At 45.9% G+C, this 16,630-nt stretch overlaps 1 protein-coding gene across 3 annotated transcripts in view; it reads left to right on the forward strand.

The window, feature by feature from the left end:
* STAB1 (stabilin 1) overlaps nucleotides 1–16,630 on the forward strand; it is a 94,375-nt gene that overhangs the window by 37,318 nt on the left and 40,427 nt on the right. For all 3 annotated transcript variants that reach the window (XM_067568074.1, XM_067568076.1, XM_067568075.1), the window contains exons 24-36: nucleotides 232–325; nucleotides 2,066–2,224; nucleotides 3,212–3,307; nucleotides 3,761–3,856; nucleotides 4,986–5,033; nucleotides 6,340–6,470; nucleotides 8,395–8,506; nucleotides 8,728–8,805; nucleotides 9,166–9,267; nucleotides 9,998–10,105; nucleotides 10,905–11,036; nucleotides 12,748–12,876; nucleotides 13,434–13,490. In XM_067568074.1, coding sequence (XP_067424175.1) covers nucleotides 232–325; nucleotides 2,066–2,224; nucleotides 3,212–3,307; nucleotides 3,761–3,856; nucleotides 4,986–5,033; nucleotides 6,340–6,470; nucleotides 8,395–8,506; nucleotides 8,728–8,805; nucleotides 9,166–9,267; nucleotides 9,998–10,105; nucleotides 10,905–11,036; nucleotides 12,748–12,876; nucleotides 13,434–13,490 — 1,342 coding nt within the window. The remainder of the gene's footprint in view (nucleotides 1–231; nucleotides 326–2,065; nucleotides 2,225–3,211; nucleotides 3,308–3,760; nucleotides 3,857–4,985; nucleotides 5,034–6,339; nucleotides 6,471–8,394; nucleotides 8,507–8,727; nucleotides 8,806–9,165; nucleotides 9,268–9,997; nucleotides 10,106–10,904; nucleotides 11,037–12,747; nucleotides 12,877–13,433; nucleotides 13,491–16,630) is intronic.

A 16,630-nucleotide genomic window follows, 5' to 3' on the forward strand; every position in this document is an offset into this window, starting at 1 on the left:
GGGACTTCAGTAATATAAATAGTAAAATAAATGTGTGGTTGTGTATGCCATGTAGACATCTTTGTAGTAGAAAATCCCAGCATCAACAAATCTGCTCAGTGTCTCTAAGTTGTGCAATCCTCCTCTCTGTGCTCTTTGCTGAATTTTAATGGGGCAGTGCTAGCAGACTCCCTCTGCCTTGCTGCGGTTCTCTGCTTGGGAATTCATGTCTCTCTGTGCTTGGTTTTTAAGGTGCATCTGCATTGATGGCTATGAAGGGGATGGGTTTTCCTGCCTGCCCATTGATCTGTGTAGGAAGCCGGAACGAGGAGGCTGTTCAGAAAATGTGAGTGGGTAACACGGAGGAAATATGGGCTGCTGGTTAGAGCAGGACTCCAAATCTCAGGAGATCTATCCCCAGATCTGCCACTGACTCGTTTGGCCTTGGACACATTGTGACCTGCTTGTTCCTTCCTTTTTCCCTTCTGTGATCTGGGATTAAATAACATCTACCTCCCAGTGGTGACTTGAGGAATAACAAATTAATGTTTGTAAAGCACATTTATGCCTATGGATGGACAGTGCTACAGTAGAGCAAAGCATAATCATGTTTTATAAACTTAAATGTGGGGAATGCAACTAGATCATATAAAGGAGAAGCAGATGGGAGTGGGAGCAAAAGAAGGATGGGTCTCTTTAAGAAGGGCCAGCTGCCTCTGACCTTTGATTTCTCACCTACAGGCTCTTTTGCCTGTGTCAGGCTGGAATGTCCTGGGGAGATCTTCCTTTCCCTTATGAAAAAATCCTATTTAATTCAATAGTGAATTATGTCCCTGGTATGAAGTTCTGTAAGATGGCTCAGAATGGCTATAGAAAGGGTATCATTCTTTATTAAATCCTATGTGATTTTAATTTTTTATAGAACCCTATTGGTTTCATCACTGTTAGTACATTCTATAGGATTTCTCCATGGAAGTATTCCTGACCCCCCAACTTTGGAACAATTAGAGTCAGGTCCCATAAAATTCATCCCAGGTTTTATGCAAGACCCAGTGTGTGGAGACAATAAAAACAGACCTGAATTTTCCCCCACTCCCTGAATCTGAACCTTTTAGAGAGGTTGAAGAATCTGCATTCTACACATCTAAAAGAAGCCAGAAGTGGAAATGCCATAATGTCATGGGGGGAGGTCCTCTGGTATCATTTCCAGCCCAGCTGGCAATGAAAAATGAAATCTAATAAAAGCACCAGTTCTCACAAGATTTGCAACCCAGTTTTGCAAACCTAAAGATCTGGGTGGTTTGAGCAAGAATCTGCTTAATTGTTTCTTTGAAGGCTCTCAGATACTGCAGGGATGGGGCTATCTATATATCTAGATAGAGGCCCCACACTTTTTTGGTTTTCCCATGGTTTCATGTTAGGGTGGTGAAGTATAGGAATGAAACTATGGAGAGTTGCAGAAGGAATTACAATGGATTAAGAGGTTTTTCCTGATACTATACTAAGTCTTTCTGACTCTCTTCCACTTGGTTTTTGATCAGAATTGTTTTCTGATGAGTAGCGCTATATAACAGCCAGAGAGTAGCGCTATATAACATGCTATTACACATAGGCAGCCTCCTGGGGTTTTGCGGATGTAGGTGTAACACTGCCCTATGGGTGGGTGGTCGGCAGTGGGATTGAATTTGGGTCCTCCGGATCTTTGATCCATGACCCAGTACTGCTGCAGCCAGGTCTTTAACAGACTCCTCAACCTCTGTCTGTGGCTCAGTCAGTGAGCACCACACTGGGTGGGTTACACAGACAATGGGTACTCAGAGTTTTGCAGCAACAGCGAGGACAGAGCTCTGATTGTCCTCCAAAATCAGTTTCCTACCACTTGAGCTCAAAGGGAATCTCTGTTAGCAGTATAAGGGCTATGACACTTAGCTGAGTGGTTCTGATTCCACCCAGTATAGAGATACTGTTAAAAATGTGCACTGGCCAGTTCATTACATTGCGTTCTGGAAAGGTTTCCCATCCTCAGTGGTTTTATTTTAATTTGTTTTCATTTGAGTTTAATTTGCTTTTCTGCTTTTGCCCACAGGCCATCTGTACCAGTACAGGCCCGGGTACTGCTACCTGTCAGTGTAACAAGGGCTGGACTGGGGATGGAAAAGCCTGTGTTGCTATAGACAATTGTGTGCTGGAGACCAGAGGGGGCTGCCACATCAATGCAGACTGCAGCTTTGTTGGACCTGGACAGGTAAATTCAACATTAACTGGTCCATTGCTGAGATTTATGGGCACGTGCTATCTGTGGCACATTGCAGCAGTCTGAAATTCCTAGGAGCAGCAATTCTTGTTTCTCCAGGAACATCAGGAGCAAGGCCCACTTGACTAGTGTTTGAAAGAAATTGGCTCCGTCAAATCAGCAAAATTTGTTCCTATACAGTAAGACTCAATGGAATACTTGTAACCAATAAAACTTGGGATTTTTTGAATAGCAAGGACTCATTTAATAAAGCACTCCCCACAGACATCTCTCTAGCAATCCTTCCCCACACACAGCATTGCACAACTAGCCAAAGGCAATAGAGCAGGTTGCTCACTCTCCTGAAGCATCAGGCAAAGGGCACTGTGAGAAGCATGGCTTCATGGACTGTTGGTCTGACCTGCCACAGGGAGTCCAGGGCCCCTGGGTCCTGTGATTTCTGGTTTCAAACAACTGGTATGTGGAGGCAGGTTTGTGGAATGATAAAATATAAAATAAATACATTGAAGAGCTACAGCAGTTAAAGGTGCCATCCATTTGGGTAATTTTCTTTCTCTCTAACCACCTTCAAGATGGGCAAGCCCAGAATATTTGGCCTATATTTTTCTTTCATCTGTTTGCAAAGTCCATGTTGTTCTGTTAATTTCTCTTTAATTAAAACAAGTCAGTAAATCAGCATTCCTGAGAAGACCTTACAATAACAAACTAGTGCATGCTGGAGCTGTCTGTATTCATGAGCAATCCTATAATAATAAACCAGTGTGTGCACCGTAACAGAGGGAAACATCCTGGTAAAGAAATATTTCAGTTTCAGACTTTCCAGGGACTGTCATCAACTCTGAGAAGAAAATCATTTTAAAACTAACTGAAAAATAGAACCCAGTGCAGACTCATTGAAAGAGGAACCGCATTAGTTGTGCAGTTGGGACACTCTGATAGGTCTGTAGTGGAGCTCCTCCCTCTCTCATCTACTTTCAGAGCAAGTGTATGTGCAAGAGGGGCTATGCTGGTGATGGCTATAACTGTGACCCAATTAATCTTTGCAAGCTGGACAATGGTGGCTGCCATGATTTGGTGAGTAGCTGGAGAATTCTCCAAAATCCTTCATGGGAAAGAATACTAGGGCAGATCTCCAGTGGATATATTTTGTTGTAGCTCCATTGCCTCTGGTGGATCTTGGTAATATACACCTGCTGGTAATCTGGGGCACCATGTCCTCCTTTGTTGTGCAATAATCACATCTACTTGTGACTAAGCATAAAGGCTTTGTGGCCATTTGTTATGTTATTTATTCACACTCCTGTGTTTCCCGCTGCTCTGGAAGGTAGGGGGTGGGTCTTAGGAGTATGGTGATAATCTACTATTTCAGCAGAGGATACCATGAGAGGAAGGATGGCATTTCAGTTAAGGCCCTACCCTGGGATTTGGGAGATTTGGAGATCAGTTGCCACATTTGAGTGGCTAACACTGACCAGTGCTGTGTCTGTTTTTATTACACAGTAATCCTTCATTTTCTTGTCTTCACAGGCTGTGTGCGAGCCTCTTGGAGGAGGGGATCGGTCCTGTGCTTGCTCTCCTGGTTACATGGGAGATGGATTTATATGTTATGGAGATGTATTACAGGTAGGGAGAAAGTAAACATTCTTCTCTTTTAACTCAAAGAAAAACGATGTTTGCAGTAGCTGAACTGACTTGTGCTAAAATCTGCAGGTGACAACAGCTAATGGTTTGAATCCTCTCTGTTTTCCATCCTGACTGATGTATTGAACTGTCCAATTTGAAACTTCAGCACCAAATTTAAGAAATACATATGTCTGTTTGTGTTACGTGTCCCATGAATTAGAGAAAAGGGATAGGGGAAATAGTTTGATCCCTGCTATATTGTTGTTGTTCAAGATGTAGTGACAGCTCTCTTGATCACTGTAGGATACCAACTAGCACTCCACCCTCTGCTTTTCCATCAGAATTGATACAGTACCCTGAAACCCATGTTGGTCAAGGCTAGTTAGGCAGGGTCACTTGTATTCAAAGTGAAAAGTCAGACAGCAACTTTAAAAAAGGGACAAATCTACACAGAGAACATTCTATCCCTCTCTCCTGCAAGATGGCGCTGAGAATTCATGGTCTCACAGGTCCCCACCCACACTTTCTCCGTGTAGAGTACCTGATTTAATTCTTCTTACATCAGATTGCCAGGCAGAATATGGTGTTGCCTTCTACCCCGGGTAGAATATGAGTATGTAGGCCCAAGTTATAATATAAACAGGCCAGCAACAATTTCTGACTTGTGTCCGAGGTTTATGATGTTCCAGAGCTCATACACATCCTTTGTTAATTAGAGAGAAGCCCGAGGTCTAACTTAAACATTGAGGATGTTCTGATTCGGGTCTGGTTCTGAACTCTGTGGCCCATCTCAATAGTTAGAAAAGGCAAAGTTTGTCAAGGAATTCATCACCTTAATCTTGAAATTGGATATAATTGGCACAGTGTTGAAAGTTTTTGGTTTAAAAAAAAAAAAAAAAAGAGTGTAGATCCAGCTCTCTGACTTTAGGACACACCTTCGTGAAGGACACATGGCTGTTGAAAGATCTGTGCAGGCAGGAGGCGAGCACTGACTCCATCGAGTTTGCTGTGTATGGAGTGGACTCGAAATAATAAGGATCACAGGACCACCCTTCCGTCTTCCTGCTTCGTCTCATTCCTGCAAGCACTGCATTTGTACTAATCTTGATATTGCTTTCTCTTTTGGAAGGAGCTGGCCAGGAATTCCCATTTTGCAGGCTTCTATGAGTGGATTAAGGTAAAAAATGCTGCCTGAAGCAATTACAAGTATTTTTTGTAAAATATAAATTTATAAACAAAAAACCAAAGCAAAGATCAAAGATGTTGTTTTTAAATCTGCTGTTAAGAGGCAAATTCCCTTCATGTGTGTGTGTTTAAAAAAACAAACGAACACCTAAGCAAATCAAGCTGAACATGTTAATGCACAGCACATTAACCAACAAATCCCCACCTCTAGCTCTGGAAATGGTGATGTTTTTAAAATGACTGTGCATTTTAGCCTTCCAAATAGAGTTTTATAGATTGTTCTAAATGGTGAGCTTGATTGCATTTTGCTATGTTTTTAACAGTACCATATGAACGGTCAGTTAGGATCCAGGCATGTGTCCTCTTAAAGTTCTAAGCAGGTTTTTATTACATCCATGTGACTGGTGTGTCACCTGGCTAACTGTGCTCTGGGGCTCCTGCTCTAGAGACTGTAACTGTGACCCATTGGCTGGCATAGTATGTTTTGGAGACCAGGCTCTCACTCTGGAAGAAACTGAAATCATAACATACTTGATCTTTGTACCATGTGTTGCTGCTAACTCCTGGCTGTTGTAAAATAGCTGACTGCTCTGGGTGAAAGGCAGACAGGAAAAAACCAACAGGAGTAACATACAAATAGCAACCCATTGAAAGTAAAAGTAAATTGAAACATTCAGGTAGCTCTTTCTTTCCCTTTCTTGTTACTGTCTTCCTGTTCCCCTTGGAACAGCTGGATAAGCACTTCATGTCACTGGAAATGTTCTCCAATACATGGGGCCAAATTTAACCTTGGTACAAGCAGCCTGACACCCATCCCATCAGTTACACCTGCATTTGCCAGGACAGAATTTAACCCTTAGTCCAAATCTGGCCTCGGGTGTTTGAAGGGATTTGCTGACTCAAGTGAACATGCTCCTATTTGTAAGATTCGTGGAGAAGGTTTTTGAAGAAAGAGACCGGTGACACTATTAAAAATATGAAGAACTTTCTCCTTTAGCAGCACCTGTTCTGGGGTTTGTTCCTTGAAGTTGCAGATTTCCTATGTTCAGCATCCAGCAAATTGAGGTTGGACTGCTTTGGAAAAAATTTCCATGGCATTTGTTGACTCCATGAGAACTTATTTCCTAGCCACCATCCCAACCACCACCACAGCTGTGGGCAGAACTGAATGTAAGCGTCAGTGCTGCACAGCAATCTGTCACGCAGTGAGCATGGGATGTAGCGATGCACGTTTGTACCGTGCTGTAGGTGTAGCGCTGACTAGCTTTATTTGTGCATCTTCTTTCTCTGTCCAACAGAAGTCTTTCTTCAGCGTTCCAGCAGGAGTCAATGTTACTGTTCTGGTGCCATCAGAAGCAGCCATCAGAAACCTGAGCCAGGCTGAAAAAGATTTCTGGGTGAAGCCCTACATTCTGCCATTTTTAGTCAGGTACAGTTGTATTGTTACCATGCTCTTTCATCCAAAACAGCTGTAACAGAGAGTTGGAGACTGGAGTTCTCCCCATACCAGCTCTATGCCAGTAGAAATAAAACCACAGGGTAAAAACATAACATGCTGTAGGTGAAGCATCCAGTAGATGAAGTGTTTGTTGGATTATTCAAACATAACAGAGGTTAGACAATACAATGAAGGTTTATTAATTGCATATTAAAGGCAAGATGTTTCTCTCAGCCATGATCCAAAAGCAGACTCCCAGTGGGAGAAGAAACAGGGAATTCTCTATGCAGGCTGCTCTTTCTGCACAGAACACCTGGCCATGCAGAAGATGTGAGAGGAGCATGAAGCCAACAGCTCTCTTACTTGCCCACATCTTCTGGGGAGGGGAGGGAAGGCAGGTGGTGACTTATGGAAATCTGGAGTTGGGCCCAGGCGTTAAGGGAAGATTAGTGGGATCAAATAGAGGAGATGTGTGAATGCTGGCTGGGGAATAAGGAAGTGGTCTGGATGGCGAGGGCTGCTGAGCAGGAGGGAAGAGCTCAGGTCAGAATTGTGTCTGGTATTGAGTAGCAGGCGGAAGATGGGAGGCGTTTTTAAAGCCGAGGGGTGGGGGAGAGGCAGCTGGGTTGAGTTGGTGGTTCACAGAAGTTGCTACAGCTAGAATTGGTTGGGATCAAAGGTAGCTCAACCCCATGCTGCTGCTGATGGAGAAGGGGAGAAATCTAGCGTCCACTTCCTCTTCCTTTTCAGAAGTGCAGGGGAGAAATGTACATTAATGTCCCGTTGGAGTAATGGCTGCTGGGATTCACTAGTGCAGCCAGTTGCCTGGAATTGTGGAGTGAGCACCAAGTGGTCTGCTTTCCACTGAGGAGAGCTCAATCTCCCCATCCCCTCCACACCTGCCCTAGCAAAACGGAGCAGGAGTCCTAACTCTGTCCTCAGCCAGAACACCATGCTGACTAGCTTGAGGGGAAAATGGAGCCTCACCTGCTCCTCATTGTGGGCTCCTACAACCCCTCCTTACCACACAGCAACCACTGGGCTGTGTCCATCCAGTGTTCATCCTCCTGTCCATGCTCCCCTCAGTGAGGCTGCAGGGCTCAGGCACCCTCATGTCTGAGCCCAGCCAGCTTTTGCATGTGGTTGTGCCTATGCATGAGGGAGAAGGGCCAATTTCTGGGGCCTCCTACAAAGCCAGAGTAACCTGTCCTTGTGTGGGCGAGCTACACCAGGGTTAGGAAAGGACCACACATGCTTATGAAGGCCAGGTGCAGAGCAGCCAGCTGCAAATACAGCTCGCTGGCTGTATAGCAGTTGCAAGGCTGCATGGTGTATCTGTGTAGTTCAATGCCAACTGTTTGGGTTTGGGGCAAATGTTTGCATTAGCTTTCATTTTATTCAGCCATTTCAGCCATCCCTGCTTGAAATGTACAGTCTGAAGTCTCATTGAGGGACTTTGTGTTGTGGAGAGCTTAGGGACCAGGCGGGGAGAAGCTCGAGAACAGAAGATAACATGAGCACTGGTTCAGTGTCTGACAATAGCATCTGGATTAGACGCTCAGCAGAGATGAACTTCAGATAACGCCTATATCCAATGCTGGAAACAGCCAAGGCTCATGTCCTCTTGCAGCTGAGTGACCTACTATACTTTCAAACAGCTCGAGTGATGGAGGGCTGCATGGCGTCAGTTGTCATCACCATGCCAAGGCACCTTTACTGTTTTCTTGAAAAGCCAAGTATTGGACTCTTCTAGAAAGTTTGAGGGCAGCAATGACATGGATATGTAGAGGAGGCCAAGCCCAGGAGTGTGGAGAGTAAGCAAGTGATCAGATGGCAGCCAAAATAATCCAGTCTACTTCAGAGGTTTCTCCTAATCATGCTGTCAATTCTTCTCTACACTGCCTGTCACCTACAGGGCCCACTTCCTCCAAGGTTCCTTCACCACTGAGCAGCTCAGAAAGTACAAAGGTGAGGAGTTACCCACGCTCAATCCACGGACCAGATGGGAGATAACCAACAGCAGCGACGTAAGGGCTTTTTCATTGACGTGTGTATGTTGGTAGCAAATTAAACAACGCATTTAGGGATATACCGTGCTGGGGGAGGTATTGGTAAGGACAATGCCATTAAATTCGTGATGTATCATAAATCTAAGGTGCCGCAAGAGGCTTTGGACAGAGATTATGGTTTATTTCAACCCACTCAGTGATCTACAATGTTCTCATGTTTCCCTCTTGTTATTTTTCAGGCCATAACCATTCAGAATGCTATCATCATAGTAGGGGACATTCCTGCTATTAACGGCACTATTTATATCCTAAATAAGGTAAATCAGTAAGGTCCTATTGCTGTAACTCATTTGTTTTCTGTTATTTGTGGAGGTGTGAGCGGATTCAACTAGAATCCAAGTAGAAGCACATAGACAAAGGTAGATCTGGGTATTCTGAGCTCATTCCAGGTGCTTCTTGCTCTGCAGCATTTAATATTTAAAGCACTGCCTTCAAAGTCCGTAAAAGAGTACAGTACTTGGCTTTTCAAGAAAAGAGTAAAGGCCCATCCATGCTGGAAGCAGAACCACGCTACCTACAGCCATATGTCATTATTTTCATTGTAGGGCAGGATAGTTGCATGCTTTCTCCAAGCAGTCACTGACCCATGGTTAAGCTCATCTTTGTCTTGTGCTCAGGTTTTGTTACCACCTTTAGGCGATATACCACCAAGCCACCCAGGTCTGCAGCAACAGCTCGACATGGTCCCCTCGTTTAGTAGGTTCAAGGAGTTGTTACTGGTAAGCAGTTGTTTGGATTCTATTGAATATTCTTTGTAGGAAGCTTTTTTGATAGGCTAGTTCACCTGCTTCATAACTAAGTGTAGAACCAAGCCTGCGTGGCCAGCCAAGGAAAATCATCCTGTTGTTTGTGGTGCCTCTCAAGTTGTGTGTTGGGAATAGGACGGATTTATAAAGCTGGGTAGCCAGCCTCCCAAAGGAATGAATAACTCCCACACAGGGTCAGACCTCATGAAACCCCATTTCACCCTATAAAGACTTTTTGGAATGGTTAGTTTCTTTGGGAGGTATGGTAGACAGTTGCTTACATTTTAGCAACTTATTGAAGTGATAGATGGGATCTTTAAAACTGTGCATGTGTCTATGCATGCATGTGCACAACTCAGAATAACACACACACAGTAGAGATGATGCCAAGGCAGGGGCTGACAGAATACACACTGTAAGTATGAGAGAAGCCCATTTATCCAAGAATCTGGACCAGCATCAGCCAAGCAGGACCTTGGCATGATGGATGGCTGCTGTTTCCTGTGACTCTACTGGAAGTCACCTTTCATCTCATCCAGTTTTAAAGCATTTCTGTTGGAGTTCTTGCCTGAAATCTCCACCTCCCTAACTGATAGTCAGGAACATTTCATCACTGTGGTTTTGGTTTTGTGTTTACCTCTCATGTGCTTTTTAAAATAAAACAAGTTCGCTTGCTAATATCCCTGTTTTTTGCACCTTTTAGCAATACCAGCTGATTAGCAAAATTGAGTCTTCTGAAAAATATACCATTTTTGTCCCAGGAAACAATTCAATTGAGGAATATTGCCATGCTTCCAACATTACACAACTGGTAAGATCATTGTTTGTTTACAGTCTGTGTGTGGTAGTTATCAATTATGAGGGCCATATTGTACCATCAAACTTTAGATCTGAATCCCGAGTGAGGAATTCTGCCTAAAATTGTGTTAGTGTATGGCATGAAGAGGAGAAGCCATGTTTCCATACTGCTAACCCTCAGCTGCTGAGCATGATTCTGGACTCCAGCTGCTGCAACTGGAGATAGGCCTCTCTGGGATCAGGAAAGGGAACCACAGCAGAAAGGAGAAGGGAGGCCTGGAAGTATGTCGAGTGGTGGAGTGGGGAGATGTCTGACATTAGGGAGCATGGCAGGAAGGCATCTGCAAGGATGAGTGAAAGGACAGGGTTCTGTGGGCTTGACAATGGAGTCAAGAGCAGCATATAAGGAATTTCTTAGACTATATTTAAAATGGTCACTGCTACATAGTGTTGTCCATTTTCAAGATCTGGACTACTTACACACATTTAAAATTAGATTTATATGTAGGCAGATCCCCCAAAATTTCCAAACTCATGGACAGTGCTTATGATTCAGATGATTGTCCAATTCCTTAGAAAGGCTTCCTAACAACTTTGTGCCTTTTTTTTTGAGCAAACCTTGTCTTACAGGGTTGTTGGGCTTAGTTCATTATTGGCTGTCACTAGAGCTGGTTATCAGATTATGGACATAACTAACACTTGTGGACATCTTACAGTTCTTTCTACACTGTTCTTACCTCTAGCTACCTTATAGCTGTTTATGAAGCAATAATAGGCTAAATGTTTTGTTTCCTGCTGGTCTTGGATTCCAGGATAACGACACCGTGCAGTACCATGTTGTACTTGGAGAGAGCCTCTCCTCTACAGATTTGAAAAGTGGAGTCCATAAAAGTGCAATGTTAGGGTTCTCCTACTGGCTAACGTTTTATAAAAACAACAACCAGGTAAGGATTGGCGGGTTTTACCTGCTGTTTTAGGACATGGTTGCACAATTAAAGGCTAGGGCTGTCCTAGGATACGTAGGCTTCAGTTTCTAGGCCGTTGGTTCAAATGTGGTTCAGAATGGTAGTGAGCAAAAATCATTCCCGTCTGACATCTGAGAGGCCTGTGTGAAGTGAGTTGCTGTGTCCAGTGGATTGGTGACTAGTTCAGTACAGGTGTCCTGATGATTTAAAAAAAACATCATAGCAACTGTGCCCCACCCACACCCCCTTATTGCCCCTCTCAGCAGGGAGCCCAGGGGCAGACTGAGCCATGAAGAATGAATTGTCCTTTCATGTCTAAGTATTGTCCCTCCTGCTTGAGGCTTTGGCAGCCATCTCCATGCTGTGCATAGTCATATCAGTTTACTCTTCCATGCTGTCAATCGAGCACTTCTTTTGGCAGTGTTTTTAAGAAAAAACAAAACATTTTCAAAGAAAAATAATTTCCCAACTAGCTGTTAAATAAATAAATAAATAATTTGAGATCTGTGGATGAAAAACAATACAGAAGAGCGAAGTATTAGTATTCTGAATAATAATCTTCCTACAACATAGTCCTGTGGTGTTACCTTTTTTCCCCATCCTTTCTCTGAGCCATGAAATCTTCTCTTCAAAAACAGCGAGCAGGCGAGACATATCAGTGTTCCTTCAGCTCTACATCTTCAGAGCAGAGGCAGTCTCTTAGGGTAGAATGAATTGGTATTAGATGAACTGCATCTATACTACTTCGGGTAATGAGCTTGTCAGAGCTAAACTAAACCAAGCATGTTCAGGTCTGCTCAGTTGATAGCAAGGGGCTGTGGAAAGTGGTGGTGGTTATTCATTGGGTGTGATGCTGAGAGTCCCCAGAAGGACACTTAGGGGCACTATTGATGGTACCATCTTTTGGATGAGATGTTTTTTAAAAAAAAAAAAAAAAAAAAAAGAGAGAGTTCCTCAGCACTTGGCATTAAAGCACGTATCCCTCTTTATGAGAGTTAGTGATGTTAGACCACTGTGCTCTGCTTGATTTACATCTTGGGTAATTATATTCTGTCTATCTTAAAAAAAAATCCACTAATTTTTACTGGAGAAGGTATGCAATAACTGGGTGCATGCAGAATTGCTGAGGCAACCATCCCAGTGGTGGATGACCAAATATACAGTTTGTAAAGCAGCTGGATAGTATAGGGCAGTGGTCCCCAATCTGTCAGGCATGCCCCCTAGGGGGGTGCGGAGGAATGTCTGGGATGATGCAGGAGGAGGGCGCGGCAGGGCTTGGGCCAGCCTTCCTGGAGCCTGGGGAGGGAGCTCCACCTAGCCCTGCTCTGACTCCAGCTGCATCTTTGTTCTACCCCATGCTCCGCCCCAACCGTGGCTCCACTCCGTCCCCTGCTCTGCCCCCTGTCCAACTCTGCACTCATTCCAGCTCCATCCCCAGGTTAGCTCCTTCCCCATTCCCGTTTTGCCTTTAGCTCTGCCTTCAGCCCAAGCTCCTCTGCTGAGCCAACTGTGCAGTAACGGAGGGGGGCACGGACGATTCCATTGCTGGTAAGGGGAGCACGACAGCAAAAGTTTGGCCATCACTGCTGTAGGGTGGAAGGCCCTATTTAGTTATACGGTGGCTCTTTTCTTATGATGGTGGCATCTGAGCTTTCTGGTTGTTAACTAGACTCTCTTCTTCTCTTTGCAGACATTTGTAAATAATGTCCCCTTAGATGGTACATTTTTTGAAACCAAGAATGGGATATTGATTGGGGTTTCTGAGGTTTTACAGATTCAGAAAAATCGTTGCACTGCCAATACCACAGTGATTCAAAAGGTAAGTAGCTGTACATAAAGGTAATGACAGCACCAGAGAGCTCTCTGATTTATAATCGTCTTAACTCAGTCACAGCATGATGGTCTGTATCAGCTAGTCTCAACCATGCCTCTGTGCGGAGCAGATGCTCACTATAGGCCTGATACTGGCATTGTTGGGCACCTGCAACTTCTAACAATTCCACATTCCACGTTCAATTCCACGTTCAATAAACTTCCACATTCACAGATGTAACCGTGAGCTAATTACATATGTTGCTATAGCTGAGAAATTACAGTTCACATCCGTGGCTGTGCTAAAGAGGAGGATTTGTGGTTCGTGTTATGTTCTGGCAGCAGTGTTTTGTGTTCACGGTTCAATGTTAAAAACAAACCCAGGATGTCTTTCATAACCGCCAGGACTTAGCTACCTGAATTGTTTGCTCAGTTCATTGTTTTGAGTGAGTGAATTGAACGTATTGATCCATTGTCCTGTTTGCTGAACACTTTACAACTAGCATTTGAGTAGGACGTTTTTAAAGGGACTGCGTGTGACTTGTTCTGTTTCTTGTCCCCTAGTCGAAATGCGCTAAGTGCACCAAAGGGATCAAGTGTCCTCCCGGATCAGTCCTAGCGGTAAGTCTCTGGTTTGTATCACACCCTTGCGTGTGGTTTGGGGACAGCTGCTGTTTTGTTTTCCGCAGTGCAGATTGTGGAGGTAGGTGATGGCAAGCAAGAGGCCAGCCTGCTATTAGCTCATTCTTCCTTTATATTTATTAAAGTAGAAAGAGAGGTGTTTCCTGTCCTGATTGTTCATGTGTGATCACAGATGGACTGAGGGCAAACGTGGGCTCTTCCCACATTCAGAAATAGTACCCTGACTCTTCTCATGGAGCCAATATCCATGCGCTGCCTCAGTTGAAGGGTCTCTTCAGAGCATGCAGTCTAGAGTGGGAAACCCATTGAGTCTGGCCTTAATCCATCACTGTGTTCCTATCTGCCTTTTAAGGAACTAGCGATCCTCCGGTCTCTGTCAGCTGCTTTCTTTAGGCTGGTTGCTGAGAGGCCCTGTGCTAGGGAAAGAGGGAGCTCTGAGACATTCCCAGCCCCTCGTTTGAACAGAGGGGAGATGAGCCGCATTGGGAGCTCAGATCTGATTCTGCAGTGATGGTTGTAGTGTTAAAACCTAAATACATAATGGCAATGGAGTCAGAGAAGATCCCAGAGTACCTCTAGGAAGGGGGAAAGGCCAGTGGCCATGCAGAGGCAGGTGGAGAGAGTGAGATTATTGCCTACGGTGGCTAGTTGAAGGGATGGGGAGGGGAAGGAGGAGAGGGAGGCAGAGTTTGGGAACGTAGGAGAGGGGCTGATGCACTGAAAATAATACATTTGTCATCAGAAGCTCAGTGCAGAACAATTGTATAAAGATTTCCTCACTTCACTTTTATATCCACACATCCGTGCTGGAATGTCTTCCTCTCCCTGTGACATCTGAAGCAATCCCCAGGCAACCATTTAAACGGTGTCCTCTACTTTTGGGGTACACATTGAGACCTTGCCTGACATCTTGGGGGAGGACAGATTCTGGTGTTATGTGCTTTCATGCCCAGCATGCACCAGGAGAGGGTTATGGTAAGAGAATGCGTTTCGGTGTAACCAGCCATGTATTCCATGGCACTTGAGGGTGGAATATACAGCTGTGCAGAGGGCCAGCACAGTGCTTAGACACTACTAAGTCTCGTTTCAGCCTTATTTTGAGGGCTTAAGTGGTGTATATTCCTTGTGCTGGCCCTCTGAACTACAACACATGACAAAGTATCACCTGGGCCCAAATTCTGGTCTCATTTACCCAAGGGGAACCTTCCATTGACTTGAATGGACATCTTACACCAATAACAGTGAATAGGATTTGGCCTTGGATCGCTTGCTTTTCCAACACTGTTGCTAAGGAAAACCAGTTCTGGGAACTGATCAGTGTTTTTCCAGCCTAAACTGTTAATGAGGATCACACAGATGGATTCATTAGCTTCTCTCATTAACAGTTTAACAATTATTTTTCTCTTTACAAGCATCTTTGTTCTTCTTCAAGTGATTGCTCATGTCCATTCCACTATAGGTGAGTGCACACCACTGTGCTCAGTTCCCGGAACTTTTTTTTCCCTTAGCTGATCCCGTAGGGCCGGCTCTGGTACCCCATGGAGACCTGCGCGCATGTTGCAGTATATGAGGCACTGCCAGCCCCACACCCCCTCAGTTCCTTCTTTCCGCCCGTGATGGTTGCTGGAACTAGCCTTGCTCTTCACAAGTACCATTCCCCTTTGTTTGAACTTTGTTCATTTAATACCTTAGTTAAGTTGTTGTTAAGTAGTGTTAGTTTAGTTAGATTAGAAGCCCTGAGGGGCTTAGGGTGGCCGGGCCATGCCCGGGTCACCTGGCTTTAAGCCGTGTGCCTCACAACGACCCCCATGACCGCTGCCTTAGGTGCTTGGGGGAAGAGCACAGAAAAGAGAAATGTAAAATTTGCAGGGCTCTTAAACCGAGGACTCAAAAGGACAGAGATATTGGGTTAAAAGCCATGCTGATGGAGGCAGCGCTCCGCCCGGCCTCCGAGCCGACCCAATCCACCTCGGCACCGAGCGTGTCCTTGGTACAGAGCACACCCCCGGCACCGACAGCAACTTGGCGCCGAGAGGCATCCCTGGTGCCAAGGAAAAAGAAGCGGCAGCGCACAGAGCGCGGACACTCCCCTATGCTGCCGGTAAGGGCAGGGTCGAGTGTGGAGATGCACTGGCCGTGGCCTGTTGAGTCCTTTCCGGTGCCTACATCTCTGAGCAGGGAGCCTCCCCCGATTCCTGGGAGTGGGGGAGTGCCCCTGCCAACACCATCGACATCGGAGGCTTTTCAGATGGCAAGAGCCTTGCTGGCCTTGCCTACGCCACCTCCGCCCCTCTGCCGAGGGAGAAGGGGCTGGTGTCCTGGGGCAAACCCGCGTTGGGTCCCCACGAAGGGCGGTGGAGACCCCAGGCAGGGGTGGAATGGTTTCCCGCTGGACAGCCATCAGGGGTAGAGCAAGGATGCTCCCCCAAACAGTCGCTCCAAGTCGACCTCGTCGAGCCAGTCCCCCCCTCGGCACCGAAGTTGGTCCCCAACACTGGAGGCAGCGCAGAGAAGGCAGCACCGCTCGAGGCCTGCCGCACATCATGGGGACAGTTCCAGTTCCCAATCCCCGGTACCGAGGAGGTTGCCCGCAACGAGGTGGCGCAGAACCCAGTTGCCCTCACGGGAACGCGGAACCCGGTCAATGGAGTCTGGTTCAGCACCACAAAGCTCCCAGTGGCACCGCTCCTGTTCTCCTAAGGGCAAACGACAATGAAAGTCGTCCGTGCTGAGACGGCGTTCGACGACATCGAGCTCTTTGGAGCGTGTCTCCGCTCGTCGGCACTGATCACTGAGACGGAGGCAGTTCTTGTCGTCCTCCATGTTGGAGGTGTCAAGGGGACGGTCCCCGGCACGGAGTGGCACCAAGGGCTGGAAGCGGGCTCGGCACCACCGCTCCAATGGTTCAGGGTCCCAAAAGGGGGGCAGCCGTCGGGACACTCGTAAGGCCAGCTGACGCCCCCACAAGATACCTCAGCCGGTGCCACAGCCAGCCCCTAGTTGGCCACAGGGTCAATGGCAGCAGCAATGGCCTTATTGGAGCCCATGGGGCATCCAGATGGGACCGAGGCCACAGTCCATCCCATCATCGGGGGTCCAGTCTGCGCCTCCCGCACTGG

The sequence above is a fragment of the Emydura macquarii genome, unplaced genomic scaffold, assembly GCF_026122565.2.
Source record: "Emydura macquarii macquarii isolate MOO-44397 ecotype Brisbane River unplaced genomic scaffold, CSIRO-AGI_Emac_v2 contig_2846, whole genome shotgun sequence".
In the NCBI taxonomy this organism is placed as follows: domain Eukaryota; kingdom Metazoa; phylum Chordata; order Testudines; family Chelidae; genus Emydura; species Emydura macquarii.